Genomic DNA, 21,200 nt, shown 5'->3' with positions numbered 1-21,200 from the left:
CCTAATGCAAACTGTTGCTGATGCTGTGGATCGAACAAGCTTTTATCCTTGGTGTTAGAGTTAGGGGCGTGCTCTGCATTTCTGACAGCTCCCTGGATTGGCCAATGATCGCGCGGAATGGGTGCTTAGGGAGGGGTTTACAACTTCACGCTAATTAGTGAACAATTTCTCATAACTGTCCATATAATTACATAGAGATCGAGGCCTATTATTCGTTTGAAAACAGTCATACTGATATTTTTAAAAGCTCTGATACTAGAGAAAAATAAATCACAGCAATCAATTCACTTTTCATTCGTTTTTCATAAATATAATTTACAGATTACATTTTATATTTTGGTGCTTAGTTGTATTATTGGTATGATTCTATCTAGTCCTATTACTAGAATGTTATGCTGTTTGCTGAAGTTCCTTCTGGAATAAATAAAATAGGCTAATTCTATTATATTATATTCCCTTTCATATAGCCATAACCTGTCTAAATATATCATTCTGTTATGCACAAGTTTCTCTAATGTCCATATAGCCTATTGGCTCAAACGGATGTTACAACAATTTGTTTCTAAGAGTTTCTGAACACAAGGTGTCCAAATGATGTCAACACTTATTCTCTTGCACACACTATTACTTTTGGCAGTGGCAGTTAGCCTATAGCGGTTGCAGCATTAGGCAAGTAGCCAAAATGATAGTTCGAATACCCAAGCCAAAAAATAAATAAATACATATGTTGATGTGCCCTTGAGCAAGGCACTTAACCCTAATAGCTACAGGGCTGCTGTTGATAATGGCTGACCCTGGTTGTGACCCCACTATCCAAGGGTGTCTCAGGGGGAGTTGGGATATTATATATATTTTTTAATTCAGGTGTGAAACAGGACAAATATAAGCATCCACCAAATTATTCATCTAATCTATAGCCCTCAGATATATTCATTATCCAATGTGTATGCTGCTTTAGAATTAATCAGGCAGACCAGTTTGTTTTAAACACAATGTACTTTTCTAAATACAAAATGCTCTCTTGGCTGTAAATTCTGCTGCTGCCTAAAGTGTATATTTTTGTAGACAGGTCTATTGGAGAATATGAGGCCACTATACGCCTACTTCTTGAAAACCTGACAATATTATGTTACAGATGAGAATCACTAGATGGCGATAGTGAGTTGATTAAAGCAGTGTTGGCATCCCATGCAAAACTCCTCCAAATATCAAATCAAATCAAATTGTATTGGTCACATACACCTATTTAGCAAATGTTATTGCGGGTGTAGTGAAATGCTTATGTTCCTAGCTCCAAAAGTGCAGTAGTATCTAAAAATGATTCACAACAATACAGACACATCTAAAAGTAAAATAATAGAATTAAGAAATATATAAATATATAAAAACATATAAAATATATCAATTAGATCAAGCAATGTTGGAGTGGCATTGACTAACATACAGTAGAATAGAATACAGTATATTCAGTTGAAGTCGGGAGTTTACATACACTTTAGCCAAATACATTTAAACTCAGTTTTTCACAATTCCTGACATTTAATCTTAGGAAAAATTCCCTGTCTGAGGTCAGTTAGGATCACCAATTTATTTTAAGAATGTGAAATGTCCGAATAATAGGAGAGAGAATTATTTATTTCAGCTTTTATTCAATCATCACATTCCCAGTGGGTCAGAAGTTTACATACACTCAATTATTATTTGGTAGCATTGCCTTTAAATTGTTTAACTTGGGTCAAACGTTTCGGGTAGCCTTCCACCACCAGTTTCCCACAATAGGTTGGGTGAAGTTTGGCCCATTCCTCCTGACAGAGCTGGTGTAACGGATGTGAAACGGCTAGCTTAGTTAGCGGTGTGCTCTAAATAGCGTTTCAATCGGTTACGTCACTTGCTCTGAGACCTTGAAGTAGTAGCGATGTGTGGAGCGATGGGTAACGATGCTTCAAGGGTGACTGTTGTCGATGTGTGCAGAAGGTCCCTGGTTCGCGCCCGGGTATGGGCGAGGGGACGGACGTAAAGTTATTCTGTTACATTGATGCTGTTGACCCGGATTACTGGTTGCTGCGAAAAAAGGAGGAAGGTCAAAAGGGGGGTGAGTGTAACGGATGTGAAACGGCTAGCTTAGTTAGCGGTGTGCGCTAAATAGCGTTTCAATCGGTTACGTCACTTGCTCTGAGACCTTGAAGTAGTAGTTCCCCTTGCTCTGCAAGGGCTGCGGCTTTTGTGGAGCGATGGGTAACGATGCTTCGAGAGTGACTGTTGTTGATGTGTGCAGAAGGTCCCTGGTTCACGCCCGGGTATGGGCGAGGGGACGGTTTAAAATTATTCTGTTACACTGGTGTAACTAAGTCAGGTTTGTAGGCCTCCTTGCTCGCACACACTTTTTCAGTTCTGCCCATACATTTTCTATGGGATTGAGGTCAGGGCATTGTGACGGCCACTCTAATACCTTGACTTTGTTGTGCTTAAGCCAATTTGCCACAACTTTGGAAGTATGCTTGGGGTCATTGTTCATTTGCAAGACCCATTTGTGACCAAGATTTAACTTCCTGACTGATATCTTGAGATGTTGCTTCAATATATCCACATAATTTTCCTTCCTCATGAAGCCATCTATTTTGTGAAGTGCACCAGTCCCTCCTGCAGCAAAGCACCCCCACAACATGATGCTGCCACCCCCGTGCTTCACTGTTAGGATGGTGTACTTCGGCTTGCAAGCATCCCCCTTTTTCCTCCAAACATAACCATGGTCATTATGGCCAAACAGTTCTGTTTTTGTTTCATCAGACCAGAGGACATTTCTCCAAAAAGTACGATATTTGTCCCCATTTGTAGTTGCAAACTGGAGTCTGGCTTTTCATTGCGGTTTTAGAGCAGTGGCTTCTTCCTTGCTGAGCAGCCTTTCAGATTATGTCGATATAGGACTCGTTTCACTGTGGATATAGATACTTTTGTACCTGTTTCCTCCAGCATCTACACAAGATCCTTTGCTGTTGTTCTGCGATTGATTTGCACTTTTCACACAAAGTACGTTCATCTCTAGGAGACAGAATGCTTCTTCTTCCTGAGCAGTCTGACGGCTGCGTGGTCCCATGGTGTTTATACTTGCGTACTATTGTTTGTACAGATGAACGTGGTACCTTCAGGCATTTGGAAATTGCTCCCAACGATGAACCAGACTTGTGAAGGTCTACAATTTTTATTCTAAGGACTTGGATGATTTATTTTGATTTTCCCATGATGTCAAGCAAAGAGGCACTGAGTTTGAAGGTAGGCCTTGAAATACATAAACAGGTACACCTTCAATTGACTCAAATGATGTCAATTAGCCTATCAGAAGCTTCTAAAGTCATGACATAATTTTCTGGAATTTTCCAAGTTGTTTAACGGCACAGTCAACTTACTGTATGTAAACTACTGACTCACTGGAATTGTGATACAGTGAATTATAAGTGAAATAATCTGTCTGTAAACAATTGTTCGAAAAATTACTTGTATCATGCACAAAGTAGATCTCCTAACCGACTTGCCAAAACTATAGATCGTTAACAAGAAATTTATGGATTGGTTGAAAAACTAGTTTTAATGACTCCAACCTAAGTGTATGTAAACTTCCGACTTCAACTGTACATATGAGATGAGTAAAGAAGTATGTAAACATCATTCAAACATTACTAAAGTGACTCCATTATTAAAGTGGCAAGTGATTGCAAGTCTATGTATATAGGGCAGCAGCCTATAAGGTGCAGGGTAACGTAACCGGGTGGAAGCCAGGCTAGTGATGGTTATTTAACAGTCTGATAGCCCTTAGGATAGAAGCTGTTTTTCAGTCTCTCGGTCCCAGCTTTGATGCACTTGTACTGACCTCGCCTTCTGGATGATAGAGGGGTGAACAGGCCACAGCTTGGGTGGTTGACGTCCTTGATTAACAATTTCAGATTGTCAGTGATGTGTATACCGAGGATCTTGAAGCTTTCCACCTTCTCCACTGCGGTAACATCGATGTGGATAGGGGAATGCTCCCTCTGCAGTTTCCTGAAGTCCACGATCATCTCCTTCGAGTGATAGATTATTTTCCTGGCACCACTCTCCCAGGTCCCTCACCTCCTCCCCTCCCCGTATGCTGTCTTGTCATTATTGGTAATCAGGCCTACTACTGTTGTGTCGTCTACAAACTTGATGATTGAGTTGGAGTTGTGCGTGGCCACGCAGTCCTGGGTGAACAGGGAGTACTGGAGGGGGCTGAGCACCCACCCTTGTGGGGTCCCTGTGTTGAGGATCAGCGAATCAATAATAATCTTTTGACAAATCAGGACACTGATGTCACTATGAACACAAATATTACTTGAAAGTGTTAAATCAAACACCATAGAGAAAAAGAGACTGTTCAGAAATGTATCGAAAACTTTATTTTAAAAGGTAGATATATTGTTGTAACATTGTACTGTATGTGATGAAGAGGGACAGTGTATATTTGATCTGTATAGTAGGTAAAGGCAATAGGTTTTGTAGAAACAAAGTGTACAGATGAGACCAATCCCAAACAATATCCCATTATACATCAACCCACAAATTCTTATGAGAGTGACCTCTTTGTAAAATACTGAATACAGAAATACCATTATAAGCCATATAACATAGCGAGGTGTGTCAATCCAGATATTAACATTATTTCAAGTACTTTGCCTTCAGCTTTGATTGTCACATTGTTATCTCTCAATTCATGCAACATGGCTCAACTTTGCTCATGGAATACATACAGTGCCTTCGGGAAGAATTCAGACCCCTTGACTTTTTCCACATTTTGTCATTTCACAGCCTTACTCTAAAATGGATTAAATACAAATATTCCTCAGCAATCTACACAAAACACCCCATAATGACAGAGCGAACACAAGTTTTTAGAAATGTTTTCAAATTTATTCCACTAAAAAAACAGATAAGTATTCAGACCCTTTGCTATGTGACTCAAAATTGAGCTCAGGTGCATCCTGTTTCTATTGATCATCCTTGAGATGTTTCTACAACTTGATTGAAATCCACCTGTGGTAAATTCAACTGATGACATGATTTCGATATGAGGTCCCACAGTTGACAGTGTATGTCAGAGCAAAAACCAAACCATGACGTCGAAGGAATTGTCCGTAGATCCGGGACAGGATTGTGTCGAGGCACAGATCTGGGGAAGGGTACCAAAACATTTCTGCAGCATTGAAGGTCCCCAAGAACACAGTGGCCTCCATCATTCTTAAATGTAAGAAGTTTGGAACCACCAAGACTCTTCCTAGAGCTGGCCGCCCGGCCAAACTGAGCAATCTGAGGATAAGGGTCTTGGTTAGGGAGGTGACTAAGAACCCGATGGTCACTCTGACAGAGCTCTAGAGCTCCTCTATGGGGATGGGAGAACCTTCCAGAAGGACAACCATCTCTGCAGCACTCCACCAATCAGGCCTTTATGGTAGAGTGACCAGACGGAAGCCACTCCAGTAAAAAGGCACATGACAGCCCGCTTGGAGTTTGCCAAAAAGGCACCTAAACACTCTCAGATCATGAGAAACAAGATTCTCTGGTCTGATGAAACCAAAATTTAACTCTTTGACCTGAATGCCAAGTGTCACATCTGGAGGAAACCTGGAACCATCCCTATTGTGAAGCCTGGTGGTGGCAGCATCATGCTTTGGGGATGTTTTTCAGCAGGAGGGTCTGGGAGACTAGTCAGGATCTAGGCAAAGATGAAGAGAGCAAAGTACAGAGGAATCCTTCATGAAAACCTGCTCCAGAGTGCTCAGGACCTCAGACTGGAGTGAAGGTTCACCTTCCAACAGGACAATGACCCTAAGCACACAGCCAAGAGAATGCAGGAGTTGCTTCAGCACAAGTCTCTGAATGTCCTTGAGTGGCCCAGCCAGAGCCAGGACTTGAACCCAATCGAACATCTCTGGAGAGAACTGAAAATAGCTGTGCAGCAAAGCTCCCCATGCAACCTGATAGAGCTTGAGCGGATTGTCAGAGAAGAAATGGAGAAACTACCCAAATATAGCTGTGCTAAGCTTTTAGCGTCATACCCAAGAAGAGTCGAGGCTGAAATCGTTGCCAAATGTGCTTAAACAAAGTACTGAGTAAAGGGTCTGAATACTTATGTAAATGTGATCTGTTTTTTATTTTAATAAATTAGCAAACATTTCAAAAAAACTGTTTTTGCTTTGTCATTATCGTGTATTGTGTGTAGATTGAGGGGAAAAACGATGTAATACATTTTAGTATAAGGCTGTAACCTAGCAAAATGTTGAAAAAGTAAAGGAGCCTGAATACTTTCCAAAGGCACTGAACATGATACAATGAGGCTGTGTCCTTTTAAATGCCCAAATCTAGTGCATAATATATGTATTCATTCTTTTTGAATACATGTATTTTAGAACCTAAAATACTGGATTCAAGATGTTTCCCTCTCTCGAACACACCAAACATTTAAACAAATTGTGCAGAAATGCAAACAGGAATTAAGAAGTTCTACAGCTTGGTTCCGAATAATCCTAGTTGTAACTAAGCCATACGCCTCAAATGATTCCCCTTGTTTTTTCAGTTACAATAATTTCTATTGAGGAGCTAGCAAGTTATGTAGGAATAGGGAGTGTCTTCTACAATACATTGGACTTACAGACAAGCTATAATACAATATAGGTGGCCATAAAACACTGACAGGAGAGGCTTGTTTTGAGAGTCGAACTCGCAAAGTAGTTTTCTTTAATATAAACTACTGAGTGATTTATCTACTGGAGACGTTGGTCAACTCCTCCTGCAGCTGGTCGATGAGGTACTCCCCGAAGCCCCCCGAGCTGTCGCTGGTGCAGCCCACCCTACGTGCGTTGGTCAGCAGGTCTCCCAGCAGTTTGACACGGGGCACCAGCGGCCCCAGGAAGCGGCTCTTGATCACACTGGCGGAGTGCGGGTCGCTGTGCTCCTTGGACAACTGGCTGAGCTCCACCATCACGGCCATCTCCTCCTTCCACTGGCCCAGCATCAGCTCCAGGGCTGGGATCACGGCATACACCTCCTCACAGCCAGGCCTCTGGGTGACAAAGACAGCACACACACACACACAAAGACCACCATTAGAATGCACTGTCGCTCTGGATAAAACGTCTGCTAAATAACCTAAATGTTACATAGACAGCATTGAAGGATAACTTGAAGGATAACTATTTTTTTTCTTGTAATAGTACTTTAAAATTGTTCCACCATTTCCTAAAATTTGAATAGTTTGCCTAATTTCAGTTTGTGACAAAACAAGCAATGCCCAGTGTAGATAATAATTTTACCATCTAAACCGCTGTGAAATATATTTAAATAACAACAAATAATGTATTTTCAGTTGTTTGAAGCTGGTGTACAAAACTGAAAGTAAAAGATGCAAAAACAAAACTTATGAACGGGAAGCATAGAAATAGAGAACTTTGAACAGATCTACCGGTACTGTTTCTCTGGCTTGCTTTTAATGAGAATGACAGATGTACAGTGCCTTTTAAAAGTATTAATCCCCTTGGCATTTTTCCTATTTTGTTGCATTACAACCTGTAATTTAAATGGATGTTTATTTGGATTTCATGTATTGGACATACAAAAAATAGTCCAAATAGGTGAAGTGAAAAAAAATGTGAAAAAAAAAAAAATGTGAAAAAAAAAAAAAGTGGTGCATGCATATGTATTCACCTCCTTTGCTATAAAGCCCCTAAATATGATCTGGTGCAACCAATTACCTTCAAAAATCACATAATTAGTTAAATAAAGTCCACCTGTGTGCAATCTGTCACATGATCTGTCACATGATCTCAGTATATATACACACACCTGTTCTGAAAGGCCCTAGAGTCTGCAACACCACCAAGCAAGCAGCACCACCAAGCAAGCGGCACCATGAAGACCAAGGAGCTCTCCACATAGGTCAGGGACAAAGTTGTGCAGAAGTACAGATCAGGGTTGGGTTATAAAAAAAATTAAAATCAGAAACTTTGAACAGCCCACGAGCACCATTAAATCCATTATTAAAGAATGGAAATAATATGGCAACACAACAAACCTGCCAAGAGAGGGCCGCCCACCAAAACTCATGGACCAGGCAAGGTGGGCATTAATCAGAGAGGCAACAAAGAGACCAAAGATAACCCTGAAGGAGCTGCAAAGCTCCACAGCGGAGATTGGAGTATCTGTCCATAGGACCACTTTTAGCTGTACACTCCACAGAGCTGGGCTTTACAGAAGAGTGGCCATAAAAAAACATTGCTTAAAGAAAGAAATAAGCAAACACGTTTGGTGTTCGCCAAAAAGGCATGTGGGAGACTCCCCAAACATAAGGAAGAAGGTACTCTGGTCAGATGAGACAAAAATGTTGCTTTTTGGCCATCAAGGAAGACGCCATGTCTGGCGCAAACCCAACACCTCTTATCACCCCAAGAATACCATCTCCACAGTGAAGCATGGTGGTGGCAGCATCATGCTGCCTGGGATGTTTTTCCATCAGCAGGAACTGGCCAGAATTGAAGGAATGATGGATGTCGCTAAATACAGGGAAATTCTTGAGGGAAATCTGTTTCAGTCTTCCAGAGATTTGAGACTGTGACAGAGGTTCACCTTCCAGCAGGACAATGACCCTAAGCATACTGCTAAAGCTACACTCGAGGGGTTTAAGGGGAAATATTTAAATGTCTTGGAATGGCCTAGTCAAATCCCAGACCTCAATCCAATTGAGAATATGTGGTATGACTTATAGATTGCTGTACACCAGCAGAACCAGCTTGAAGGAGCTGGAGCAGTTTTGCCTTGAAGAATGGGCAAACATCCCAGTGACTAGATGTGCCAAGCTTAGAGACATACCCCAAGAGATTTGCAGCTGTAATTGCTGCAAAATGTGGCTCTGCAAAGTATTGACTTTGGGAGGGTGAATAGTTATGCACGCTCAAGTTTGGATTTTTTTGTCTTATTTCTTGTTTGTTTCACAATAAAAAAAACATTATGCATCTTTAAAGTGGTATGCATGTTGTGTAAATCAAATTATACAAACCCCCCCTATAAATATATATTTTAATTCCAGGTTGTAAGGCAACAAAATAGGAAAAATGCCAAGGGGGGTGAATACTTTCACAAGCAACTGTATAACTCACATTTTTAATGTGAATTTGGTCGGGTCGCCCAATTGAATCGTTTCTTAAAATCTGAAAACACTACATCCCTCCTAATTTTGCTATAATCTGTATGCAAATGAATCTGTCCAAACTGTAAAAAAATAAAATAAATAACAGGGTAAAAAAGGCCTTACTGACAAGTTTTTTTCCAAACTTCAACCAAAGTCATCTATTATTGCAGAATTGAATACACATCTTAATAATATTAGAACTGACAAATATACTTGTTTAGGACATATCATTTGCCCTCACTGATCAAATGGATAACAAGGTGTCCCAAATTGCTGATGATGGACCCCTTAGCAGTCCCACACAGTTTCTATTTTACATGACTCGTAAAACTAGAGGAGGCAGAAAGAAAAACTAAAGTGGCAACGTCACCCTGTACATCTGGAAACACAATTAATGCACTGTCCTTCCGCCTGCGCATTAATCTCCCCAATTTTCCGGAACTCAGGGGAAATGTACACCCTGGCAGGCATTAGGCCTGAGCCCCAGGCAAAGCCCCAAGGTTATAGTTTAACCCCCCCATCCCCCTTGGCCTCAGATTTCCCTAACCTGTCCAGTCCACTCACAACCCCTTATTTCTAGCCCCAAGGAGCCCCAACACCAACCAAAACACCATCTCTGAAAGGTATGTAGCAGATCCTATAGGTATTACGTTACAACACAAGGACTTTAGTAAACTCACCCCATTCTGTACATTTAGTAAACTCACCCCATTCCGTACATTCCGCGACTGCAATGAAAACGAATGGGACTATAAAAGATGTGTTGGCATCAAAATTCAGGGTGTGAACTACGTTTCGAGTCAGTGTTGATTGACATGGTAATACTAACAGTATTGGAGATTTTTTTTTTTTAAAGCTGACCCTCTGACGCTGTACGTTACATCCTGATCATCACAAGTAAAGTACAGCGCGCATTTGCAAGGGGTAGCCCTTCTCTCAGATTAAAATCATGCTTAACCATATACACTTGTAAGACAACTTCATTATTTTTGTCTAAATTAATATAATTATTGCCAGTTGCATTTTTTTCCCAACATCATTACTGCAAGCCATCGTGACACTCAAAAGCCAGCACAGCTGCAGTTCACTTGTGAGGCTAATGTTAGCGCAGCCCTAAATTCCTCTTCAAATTTGTCAGAAACCTTCAAACAGGTATGTGATGAGACATTACATAAACTCTTTGTTTTATTTATATTTTAAAGTTGATTAGTTGGACAAATCGGGTGAAAAAACCTGTTTCTTCACACAACATATTTCCCTCTTTCAAGATCACTTCGCAGCCTTCGCTTCCCACCCGACATTTTTTTTTAAAGACCCGAAGGAGCTCATTGCCTTCTTGAATTATGCAGAGATGGGCATCATGAAGGTTTCGTCATTCATTTGGTTGGAAAGGGGATAAATTGTGCTTTACATTGGTATTGATATTACAGTTGATCTGGAAGTATTACGTTTTTTTGGGCGCAAAAATAAGGTAAATTGTACGGACCAAGGCGATGTACAAAAGTGAGTGAGTTTACGTTAAAGTTGCCGTTAATCTTGACAGGCAGCATGCCATTAATTGTTAGAAGTCAGACACACTGAGAACTGACGGCCAATAGGTGCATTGCACAATAGGAGGCCGTTCCTTCTCTTGCAAAAACACAATACGTACCGACCTGGTACCGAAGAACCTTCCATTTCTACTTGGCTGTGAGTCAATCAGAAAGCAATTTTCCAGGTGTAGTCCGCAGCCTTTTCATCAGAATTGTTCTAACTAAAACAAGGCTGCATTCTACTTTTTTTCCTATAGCAAGTCTTTACATATATGACATATAGCTTGAGTTTGATAATGTGCACTTGCTCATTAGCTAGCTAGCTAACGTTAGTTTGCTAACTGAGCCAGGCAGTCACACACACTTCATGTGAAATTAATGGGGTGGTATGCAGCACAATGCACACAAAACTAAATGCTTTACCAAGCTAGCTATCTAGCAATTCTCCATTATCCCATACGATCAGTGCCAGTTCGCTTGCTAGCTAACGTTTGTTAAACAGTTAGCATCGATATTTGTCAGTTATGCAGCTGCTTGGCGTTTCCACCTACTACCAAATATGGTGGTGAGAGGAAGTCCGTTGCCCGGCAATGGGAGAAAATGGAACGAGATGGATTTTGGCCGACATTCTGCAAATGTTCTCAATACAGTTTTCAGTTCCCAAAACTAGAATATGTTACGAACAGAGTGGACTTGCCCACTATGACTCATTTGTTCCCATTGGAAATGAGCTTGCTTGCTAGCTACCTAACCGTAGTTATCTACAACAGGCACAAGCCAAACATATCTTAAGAAAGGGACTGCCAACTTGTGTTCTGGAGTTGAGCTGTGCTATGTGAACAACAAAAAGTTGACTGCAGACACTTTCGGCAGAGCTGCTAAGAACAGTGTCCTTGGTGTGTCTGATGCTTTATACCATTCATATACTGTATAGTTGCATGCAGCATTAGTGCAGAGTAAGGACTTGCAGATCCTGATCTATGTATTTGCTCAGAGTTATTACAGTAATTGTATCACACTTATTTGTGATATCATGTTCATACTAGGGCTGTCAAATGATAAAAACATTGAGTTAATCACAGGATTTGTCATGATTAATTGCAAATTTAGAATTTGCTAAAATTGAGCTGTAAATTAAGATTTTTTAATACAAAAAGCATTACAAGAAAATTAACATCTTCATTTTGTTCAACAGTCATCAAAATCAGGTAAATTGATGAAGCACAATTTATTATGTATTTTGGATATTTTCTGTATTTTTAATGCTTTCAAGCAATGTGATTATTCCCAAAAAAATGTATGCACAGAAATTAGTTCATAAACTCAGAAACAACAAAATAACGTCCCTTTTTCAGGACCCTGTCTTTCAAAGATCATTTGTAAAAATCCAGATAACTTTACAGATCTTCATTTTAAAGGGTTTAAACACTGTTTCACATGCTTGTTCAATGAACCATAAACAATTAATGAACATGCACCTGTGGAATGGTCGTTAAGACACTAACAGCTTACAGCCGGTAGGCAATTAAGGTCACAGTTAGGCCTTTCTACTGACTCTGAAAAAAACAAAAGGAAGATGCCCAGGGTCCCTGCTCATCTGCGTGAACGTGCCTTAAGCATGCTGCAAGGAGGCATGAGGACTGCAGATGTGTCCAGGGCAATAAATGGCAATGTCCTTACTGTGAGACGCCTAAGACAGCGATACAGGGAGACAGGACGGACAGCTGATTGTGCTTGCAGTGGCAAAACACATGTAACAACAACTGCACTGGATTGGTACAACCGAACATCACATCTGCGGGACAGGTACAGGATGGCACCAGCCACTGCCGAGTTACACCAGGAACGCGCAATTGGACAGCGCTTGTTGTCATTGCAGGCAATCTCAACGCTGTACGTTACAGGGAAGACATCCTCCTCCCTCATGTGGTACCCTTTCTGCAGGCTCATTCTGACATGTCCCTCCAGCATGACAATGCCACCAGCCATACTGCTCATTCTGTGCGTGATTTCCTGCAAGACAGGAATGTCCGTGTTCTGCCATGGCCAGCGAAGAGCCCGTATCTCAATCCCATTGAGCACGTCTGGGACCTGTTGGCTCGGAGGGTGAGGGCTAGGGCCATTCCCCCCAGAAATGTCCGGGAACTTGCAGGTTCCTTGGTGGAAGAGTGGGGTAACATCTCAAAACAAATCAAAGTTTACCTTACAGTGAAATGCTTACTTACAGGCTCTAACCAATAGTGCAAACAATGTATTAGGTGAACAATAGGTAAGTAAAGAAATAAAACGGTAAAAAGACAGTGAAAAATAACAGTACTGAGGCTATATACAGTAGTGAGGCTATAGAAGTAGCGAGGCTACATACAGACACCGGTTAGTCAGGCTGGCAGGTGGTGGGACACAATGCAGATAGTCCAGTTAGCCAATGTGCAGGAGCACTGGTTGGTCGGGACAATTGAGGTAGTATGTACATGAATGTATAGTTAGTGACTATGCATGTATGATAAACAGAGTAGCAGCAGCGTAAAAGAGGAGGTGGGGGGAAACACAATACAAATAGTCCGGGTAGCCATTTGATTACCTGTTCAGGAGTCTTATGGCTTGGGGGTAAAAACTGTTGAGGAGCCATTTTGTCCTAGACTTAGCACTTGTGTGCTGCTTGAAATGCGGTAGTAGAGAGAACAGTCTATGACTGGGGTCTTTGACAATTTTTAGGGCCATTCTCTGACACCTGGTGTAGAAGTCCTGGATGGCAGGCAACTTAGCCCCAGTGATGTACTGGGCCGTACGCACTACCCTCTGTAGTGTCTTGTGGTCAGAGGCTGAGCAATTGCCATACCAGGCAGTGATGCAACCAGTCAGGATGCTCCTTGATGGTGGAGCTGGAGAACATTTTGAGGATCTGAGGACCCAGGCCAAATCTTTTCAGTCTCCCGAGGGGGAAAATGCATTGTCATGCCCTCTTCACTTCTGTCTTGGAGTGTTTGGACCATGATAGTTTATTGGTGATGTGGACACCAAGGAACTTGAAGCTCTCAACCTGCTCCACTACAGGGAGTCCAGGAGGGGACTAAGCACGTACCCCTGAGGCTCCCCCAGTGTTGACTATCAGCGTGGCAGATGTGTTGTTGCCTACCCTTACCACCTGGGGCGGCCCGTCAGCAAGTCCAGAATCCAGTTGCAGAGCGAGGTGTTAAGTCCCAGGGTCCTTAGCTTAGTGATGAGCTTTGAAGGCACTATGGTGTTGAACATGGAGCTGTAGTCAATGATCAGCATTCTCACATCGGTTTTGTGATGAATCATAACACCTGAAGCAACATCCGGTGAAGTAGACAAAACAAATATTGTATGTATAACAAACATTTTCACCCATTGTTTACAACATGCTCAATGAAGTTAATGTTTGACAGTTTAGTAAGCAACTACTGATTTAGAACCACAGCAAGTCAGCACAAAGAAACAGGAGCACTGCCTCCGCTATTCCAGCACTATTTCAACTTAAACATCCTCAAATCAACTAGATTATACCGTATATGCTTTGTCTAATACAGTGAAAACAAACTTAAAAGATAGCAAAAACAATTCAGTCCAATCAACATTAAATAAATATCATGTGGCTCTCCATGGTACTGATTTCTGTGTGTGTGCGCAATTAGAAAAACATGTTTTTGACCCTACTTGTAGAGTAGATGAACGCCAATGCCATCCATCTCTAATTCATGTTGGCAAAACAGTCTATGACTGTCATACAGTAGTACACACGCTTGTAGTTTTTGATGTCCTAGACTAAGCTAGCTGGCTAAAATGCTTGCTAGCCTAACTTCCTTTCATGGGCAACAATGAACCAGCTAAGTTAGCAAGTTCCTTGGTGTCCACATCACTAACGTTCTATCATGGTCCAAACACGCCAACACAGTCGAAGGGGGCACGACAACTCCCCCTGAAAAGATTTGGCATGGGCCTTCAGATCCTCAAAAAGTTCTACAGCTGCACCATTGAGAGCATCTTTACTGGCTTCATCACCTATTGGTATGGCACCTGCTTGGCATCCGACCGCAAGGCACTACAGGTACATCACTGGGGCCGAGCTCACTGTCATCCAGGACCTCTATACAAGGCGGGACCAGAGGAAGGCCCTAAAAATTGTCAAAGGGTCCAGCCACCCAAGTTATAGTGTTCTCTCTGCTACTTCACAGCAATGTCCTATACTAGGCTAGCTAGCTAAAAGTCTTGCTAGTCTAACGTCCTCACATGGGCAACAATGAACCAGCCAAGTTAGCTAGCTGGCTAGTTCATGTGAGCCCACTACATCTAGGCTACATGTTGAACTTCAAAAATCAGCTGATTATCAGTTGCTGTTAAACACACATGGATCTGAAGCGGACTCTCTCCCCCAATATTGTGCAGCGAATTCTACTAGATGAAATTCAAAAATGATTCAGAGGAGTTGGGTTAAATGTGGAAGACATCTCAGTTGAATGCATTCAGTTGTACAACTGACTAGGTACTTCCCTTTCCATGCCCTGCTTTATGGTCATCCCTAGTTACCACAGACACAAAGTCATAAACCCTGCCTATTTCTACCATTTTATTATTAAAATCTGATTCTCCACCCTAACCTCAACTCTCACCACATTGCTAAACTTATGCCTAACCTTAAATTGAGACCAAAAAGCTTCTTTTTTTCTCCAATATCATTTTGACTTTGTGGCTGGGGAAACTAGTGGAAACCCTGCTTTAGTGCCTAGAGTTAGGAGCCCATCCCCTCTCCGCTGGCAGTGGGCACACAGAATTAGAATATGTAGATTGGGCGTCTCCATTCGGGTCAACTATGCTATAATGGGTGTACTGGAGGTTCATTCTATTTCTATGAGTGGGCAGCTTTACCTGGATGTCTTTACTGCAGTACTGTCCCCCTCTGTCTGACAGGTAGTCCAGCATGGCCTCAGCCTTCGCCTGTTCGTTCACAGACTGCTCATGGAAGAACGCTGCCACTCTTGGCAAGGCAATGTCATCCTGCTCAAATATCTTAGCCTGGAAGAGTCAATACAGAGTAACTCAGGTAAGAGTGATCCACGTACAAATAGGTTATTGACATATATTGCTATATTGGAGGGTATACAACTTTATTTATATTGTGACTCACATAGGCTACTTGGTAAACGTAATCAACTCATGATGTCCATTTGTTTTCTTCTCTCCATCCTCTCTCTCTTCCCCCATGTTTCTCCATCTTCCCTCCACCTCCTACTCCCCCGTCTCCCCTCCTACTCCCGTCTCTCCATCTCAATTTACCCTGATAGAATTTCGTAAACAAGTAACTTGCAGTTGCAGCCTATTGCTAGATGGTCGGGTCGCCCTTACCAGTGCATCAAGTATGTAAGCGACCTCCATAATCAATGTAGATACTCCGCACAAACTCTCCTCAACGACCGCTGGGAGATTCTGTTTCACTCTGCTCCCGAGAAAAGCTCGGTGAGTTTTACAGTTAGGCAGGTTGGTCTTCAATCTTTTGCCGCTTGGTTCAGCCATGTTCAAAAAGTCCCGACTGTGGTTAGATTGTAACAACAACCGTTGTGCGCAACTGCAATAAAGTAGATCGCTAACGTTACTGATCTCGATTGAACGACACACTTTTTGATTGCATGTGTAATACTTAATTAATAGATCCTAATATAAAGAACTACTTACACGATAAGTGTTGTATACAGTCTTTGGTTGCGGGAGTGTAGGATAATAGAAACGGATAAATCGTTTCCCGTTCAGCTTCTCAAGTTCATCCGGTGCATTGAACGACACACCGCCCTATATCAAAGTGAAGAGCGACGTCAATTGCGAAAAGTAGCCAACAATCAAACAACGACGAGTGAACATTGTTAGAAAGGGAGCATGTCAGCAAGAACAGTGGCTAATGCATGAACATGAATTGTAGCTTAAGCCTACTGTGATCATACTATCGAAATCATTCATTTTGATTCAAGGGATGGGATGTTGGTCAGTGCGTCACAATTGGGTGTTGGAAAATTATTTATGCTCGTCACAATAGAATAGAATAGAATAAAATAGTACAATTTTCATTGAACAGAATTACATTTACATTTACATTTAAGTCATTTAGCAGACGCTCTTATCCAGAGCGACTTACAAATTGGTGCATTCACCTTATGACATCCAGTGGAACAACCACTTTACAATAGTGCATCTAAATATTTTAAGGGGGGTGAGAAGGATTACTTTATCCTATCCTAGGTATTCCTTAAAGAGGTGGGGTTTCAAGTGTCTCCGGAAGGTGGTGATTGACTCCGCTGTCCTGGCGTCGTGAGGGAGTTTGTTCCACCATTGGGGAGCCAGAGCAGCGAACAGTTTTGACTGAGCTGAGCGGGAACTGTACTTCCTCAGTGGTAGGGAGGCGAGCAGGCCAGAGGTGGATGAACGCAGTGCCCTTATTTGGGTGTAGGGCCTGATCAGAGCCTGGAGGTACTGAGGTGCCGTTCCCCTCACAGCTCCGTAGGCAAGCACCATGGTCTTGTAGCGGATGCGAGCTTCAACTGGAAGCCAGTGGAGAGAGCGGAGGAGCGGGGTGACGTGAGAGAACTTGGGAAGGTTGAACACTAGACGGGCTGCGGCGTTCTGGATGAGTTGTAGGGGTTTAATGGCACAGGCAGGGAGCCCAGCCAACAGCGAGTTGCAGTAATCCAGACGGGAGATGACAAGTGCCTGGATTAGGACCTGCGCCGCTTCCTGTGTGAGGCAGGGTCGTACTCTGCGGATGTTGTAGAGCATGAACCTACAGGAACGGGCCACCGCCTTGATGTTAGTTGAGAACGACAGTTTGTTGTCCAGGATCACGCCAAGGTTCTTAGCGCTCTGGGAGGAGGACACAATGGAGTTGTCAACCGTGATGGCGAGATCATGGAACGGGCAGTCCTTCCCCGGGAGGAAGAGCAGCTCCGTCTTGCTTGCCGAAGTTCAGCTTGCTTAGGGATACTTCACCCAAATTACAAAATGGCATTATTGGATTCCTTAACCTGTAATTCTATTGACCAGGTATGACAGAAATCCATGCTTTGGTTAAGTTTCCTAATGTCATGGTACCTACAGTTGAAGTTGGAAGTTTACATACACCTTAGCCAACTACATTTAAACTCTGTTTGTCACAATTCCTGACATTTTAATCCTAGTAAAAATTCCCTGTCTTAGGTCAGTTAGGATCACCACTGATTTATTTCAGCTTTTATTTCTTTCATCACATTCCCAGTGGGTCAGAAGTTTACATACACTCAATTAGTATGCTAGCATTGCCTTTAAATTGTTTTACTTCTGTCAAACATTTCAGGTAGCCTTCCACAAGCTTCCCACAATAAGTTGGGTGAATTTTGGCCCATTCCTCCAGACAGAGCTAGTGTAAGTGAGTCAGGTTTGTAGGCCTCCTAGGCCTCCTATCTCGTACACGCTTTTTGGTTCTGCCCACAAATTCTCTATGGGATTGAGGTCAAGGCTTTGTGATGGCATCTCCAATACCTTGAGTTTGTTGCCCTTAAAAGCCATTTTGCCACAACTTTGGAAGTATGCTTAGGGTCATTTGTGCATTTGGAAGACCCATTTAGAGTAATGAAAGGAGCAATTACCATATGGTTAACAATTAGCTATATGGTTTGGCATCATGCCAGATGCATGGTACTTTAGCACGTGCTTTGTATTATGCAACTTCAAATGTTTAATGTACAGCTAAATCAAATCAAATCAAATTTATTTATATAGCCCTTCGTACATCAGCTAATATCTCAAAGTGCTGTACAGAAACCCAGCCTAAAACCCCAAACAGCAAACAATGCAGGTGTAAAAGCACGGTGGCTAGGAAAAACTCCCTAGAAAGGCCAAAACCTAGGAAGAAACCTAGAGAGGAACCGGGCTATGTGGGGTGGCCAGTCCTCTTCTGGCTGTGCCGGGTAGAGATTATAACAGAACATGACCAAGATGTTCAAATGTTCATAAATGACCAGCATGGTCAAATAATAATAAGGCAGAACAGTTGAAACTGGAGCAGCAGCACAGTCAGGTGGACTGGGGACAGCAAGGAGCCATCATGTCAGGTAGTCCTGGGGCACGGTCCTAGGGCTCAGGTCCTCCGAGAGAGAGAAAGAAAGAGAGAATTAGAGAGAGCATATGTGGGGTGGCCAGTCCTCTTCTGGCTGTGCCGGGTGGAGATTATAACAGAACGTGGCCAAGATGTTCAAATGTTCATAAATGACCAGCATGGTTGAATAATAGTAAGGCAGAACAGTTGAAACTGGAGCAGGAGCATGGCCAGGTGGACTGGGGACAGCAAGGAGTCCTCATGTCAGGTAGTCCTGGGACATGGTCCTAGGGCCCAGGCCAGTTCAAACTGGAGCAGCAGCATGGCCAGGTGGACTGGGGACAGCAAGGAGTCATCATGTCAGGTAGTCCTGGGGCATGGTCCTAGGGCTCAGGTCCTCCGAGAGAGAGAAAGAAAGAGAGAAGGAGAGAATTAGAGAACACACACTTAGATTCACACAGGACACCGAATAGGACAGGAGAAGTACTCCAGATAAACAAACTGACCCTAGCCCCCACAAACTACTGCACAAACTACTGGAGGCTGAGACAGGAGGGGTCAGGAGACACTGTGGCCCCATCCGAGGACACCCCGGACAGGGCCAAACAGGAAGGATATAACCCCACCCACTTTGCCAAAGCACAGCCCCCACACCACTAGAGGGAAATCTTCAACCACCAACTTACCATCCTGAGACAAGGCCGAGTATAGCCCACAAAGATCTCCGACACGGTACAACCCAAGGGGGGAACCCAGACAGGCCGACCACAACAGTGAATCAACCCACCCAGGTGACGCACCCCCCCAGGGACGGCACGAGAGAGCCCCAGCAAGCCAGTGACTCAGCCCCGTAACAGGGTTAGAGGCAAAGAATCCCAGTGAAAAGAGGGGAACCGGCCAGGCAGAGACAGCAAGGGTGGTTCGTTGCTCCAGAGCCTTTCCGTTCACCTTCCCACTCCTGGGCCAGACTACACTCAATCATATGACCCACTGAAGAGATGAGTCTTCAGTAAAGACTTAAAGGTTGAGACCGAGTTTGCGTCTCTGACATGGGTAGGCAGACCGTTCCATAAAAATGGAGCTCTATAGGAGAAAGCCCTGCCTCCAGCTGTTTGCTTAGAAATTCTAGGGACAATTAGGAGGCCTGCGTCTTGTGACCGTAGCGTACGTGTAGGTATGTACGGCAGGACCAAATCAGAGAGGTAGGTAGGAGCAAGCCCATGTAATGCTTTGTAGGTTAGCAGTAAAACCTTGAAATCAGCCCTTGCTTTGACAGGAAGCCAGTGTAGAGAGGCTAGCACTGGAGTAATATGATCAAATTTTTTGGTTCTAGTCAGGATTCTAGCAGCCGTATTTAGCACTAACTGAAGTTTATTTAGTGCTTTATCCGGGTAGCCGGAAAATAGAGCATTGTAGTAGTCTAACCTAGAAGTGACAAAAGCATGGATTAATTTTTCTGCATCATTTTTGGACAGAAAGTTTCTGATTTGTGTACAGTATGTCGGTGTGAATTGAACACTAAAGTATATTCTTTTCTGTATTTTGCAGTTTCACAACATAAACGTTTTCAATATATTCATTCAAGAAAAGTCACGCCTTGGGAGTTTTATTGAAGACTTAGTTGTTAGCTATCTGTCTAGTTTTGCATGGGAACGCAACTCAAGGGCAGAATAGTGAAAAAACATCATCACAGCGGGCTCAAGCACAAGAATAACTGCACACGGTGGTTATGTTTCTACGTTCATCAGCCAACAAAGCCTCTTATCCTAGGGAAGACCAGCAGTCTACGATGCAACAACCAGAGCCAGGTGTTCATCAGAGAGAGATGGAAGAGCCTCTTCAGCACATTGGGACCAAGTCTCAATCTACAAGATCAAGGTCATCAAAACAGTCAAGCAGATCCTCAACGGCGAGTTCTGCAGCCGTCAAAGCACGCGCCAAGGCGGAGGCAGCACGCGCACAAGTCTCTTATGCTGAGAAGGAAGCTTCTGTGATGAAGCAAAAGGCCAGCTTGTTGAAGCAAAAGGCAGAAATAGAGAAGCAAAAAGCTGACCTCGAGGCAAGTTTATATGTTCTCCAAGTTGAGAGAACAGCTGCTGCTGCATTGGCTGAAGCTGCAGTCTTTGAAGAAGCTGTAGAATCAGAACGCAGAGAGCTTCGCAAAGAACTAGACACCGGGACACAGCCCTTAAGTCCAGTCCAACGTACATGTGAGTACGTACAACAACATGCTAGGCCCTACTTTGCTGAACTTCCATTTGAAATGGAGAAACAAGAGCTTAGTGTCGACCCAGCTACATGCCATAATCCAGTAAGTAGCAAACAACAGAACATGAGCAGAGACTCTCCGTTCAAAAGAAATGAACAGCAGCATGGTGGAAATGGAAAGCAAGCCCACTTC

The 21,200-nt window shown here is 42.9% G+C and overlaps 1 protein-coding gene across 2 annotated transcripts; it reads right to left on the bottom strand.

The window, feature by feature from the left end:
• Positions 1 to 5,873: 5,873 nt before the first annotated feature.
• LOC124009540 (ferritin, heavy subunit-like) lies at positions 5,874 to 16,626 on the bottom strand. Of its 2 annotated transcripts, XM_046321545.1 has the most exons (4): positions 16,414 to 16,543; positions 16,087 to 16,306; positions 15,610 to 15,756; positions 5,874 to 7,069 (listed from the first exon to the last, which is right to left on the bottom strand). In XM_046321545.1, exons 2-4 carry the CDS (start codon positions 16,252 to 16,254, stop codon positions 6,767 to 6,769), a joined length of 618 nt encoding a protein of 205 aa, XP_046177501.1. In that variant the 5' UTR covers positions 16,255 to 16,306; positions 16,414 to 16,543; the 3' UTR covers positions 5,874 to 6,766. The 2 variants fall into 2 exon arrangements, with proteins under 2 accessions (XP_046177501.1, XP_046177416.1); XM_046321460.1 differs by having other exon boundaries at positions 16,087 to 16,626.
• Positions 16,627 to 21,200: the final 4,574 nt, after the last annotated feature.

This window comes from Oncorhynchus gorbuscha, linkage group LG01 (assembly GCF_021184085.1).
Source record: "Oncorhynchus gorbuscha isolate QuinsamMale2020 ecotype Even-year linkage group LG01, OgorEven_v1.0, whole genome shotgun sequence".
Taxonomy (NCBI): Eukaryota; Metazoa; Chordata; class Actinopteri; order Salmoniformes; family Salmonidae; genus Oncorhynchus; species Oncorhynchus gorbuscha.
This window is presented reverse-complemented; position numbering and strand designations above follow the sequence as displayed.

What these genes read in the sequence shown, in the direction of transcription:
- LOC124009540 (XM_046321460.1), bottom strand. Translation starts at nt 16,254, where the DNA reads ATGGCTGAACCAAGCGGCAAAAGATTGAAGACCAACCTGCCTAACTGT. An exon ending in CTTACATACTTGATGCACTG is followed by an intron (nt 15,757 to 16,086) that starts GTAAGGGCGACC and finishes TGACTCTTCCAG; the next exon opens with GCTAAGATATTTGAGCAGGA. An exon ending in ACTGCAGTAAAGACATCCAG is followed by an intron (nt 7,070 to 15,609) that starts GTAAAGCTGCCC and finishes TTTGTCACCCAG; the next exon opens with AGGCCTGGCTGTGAGGAGGT.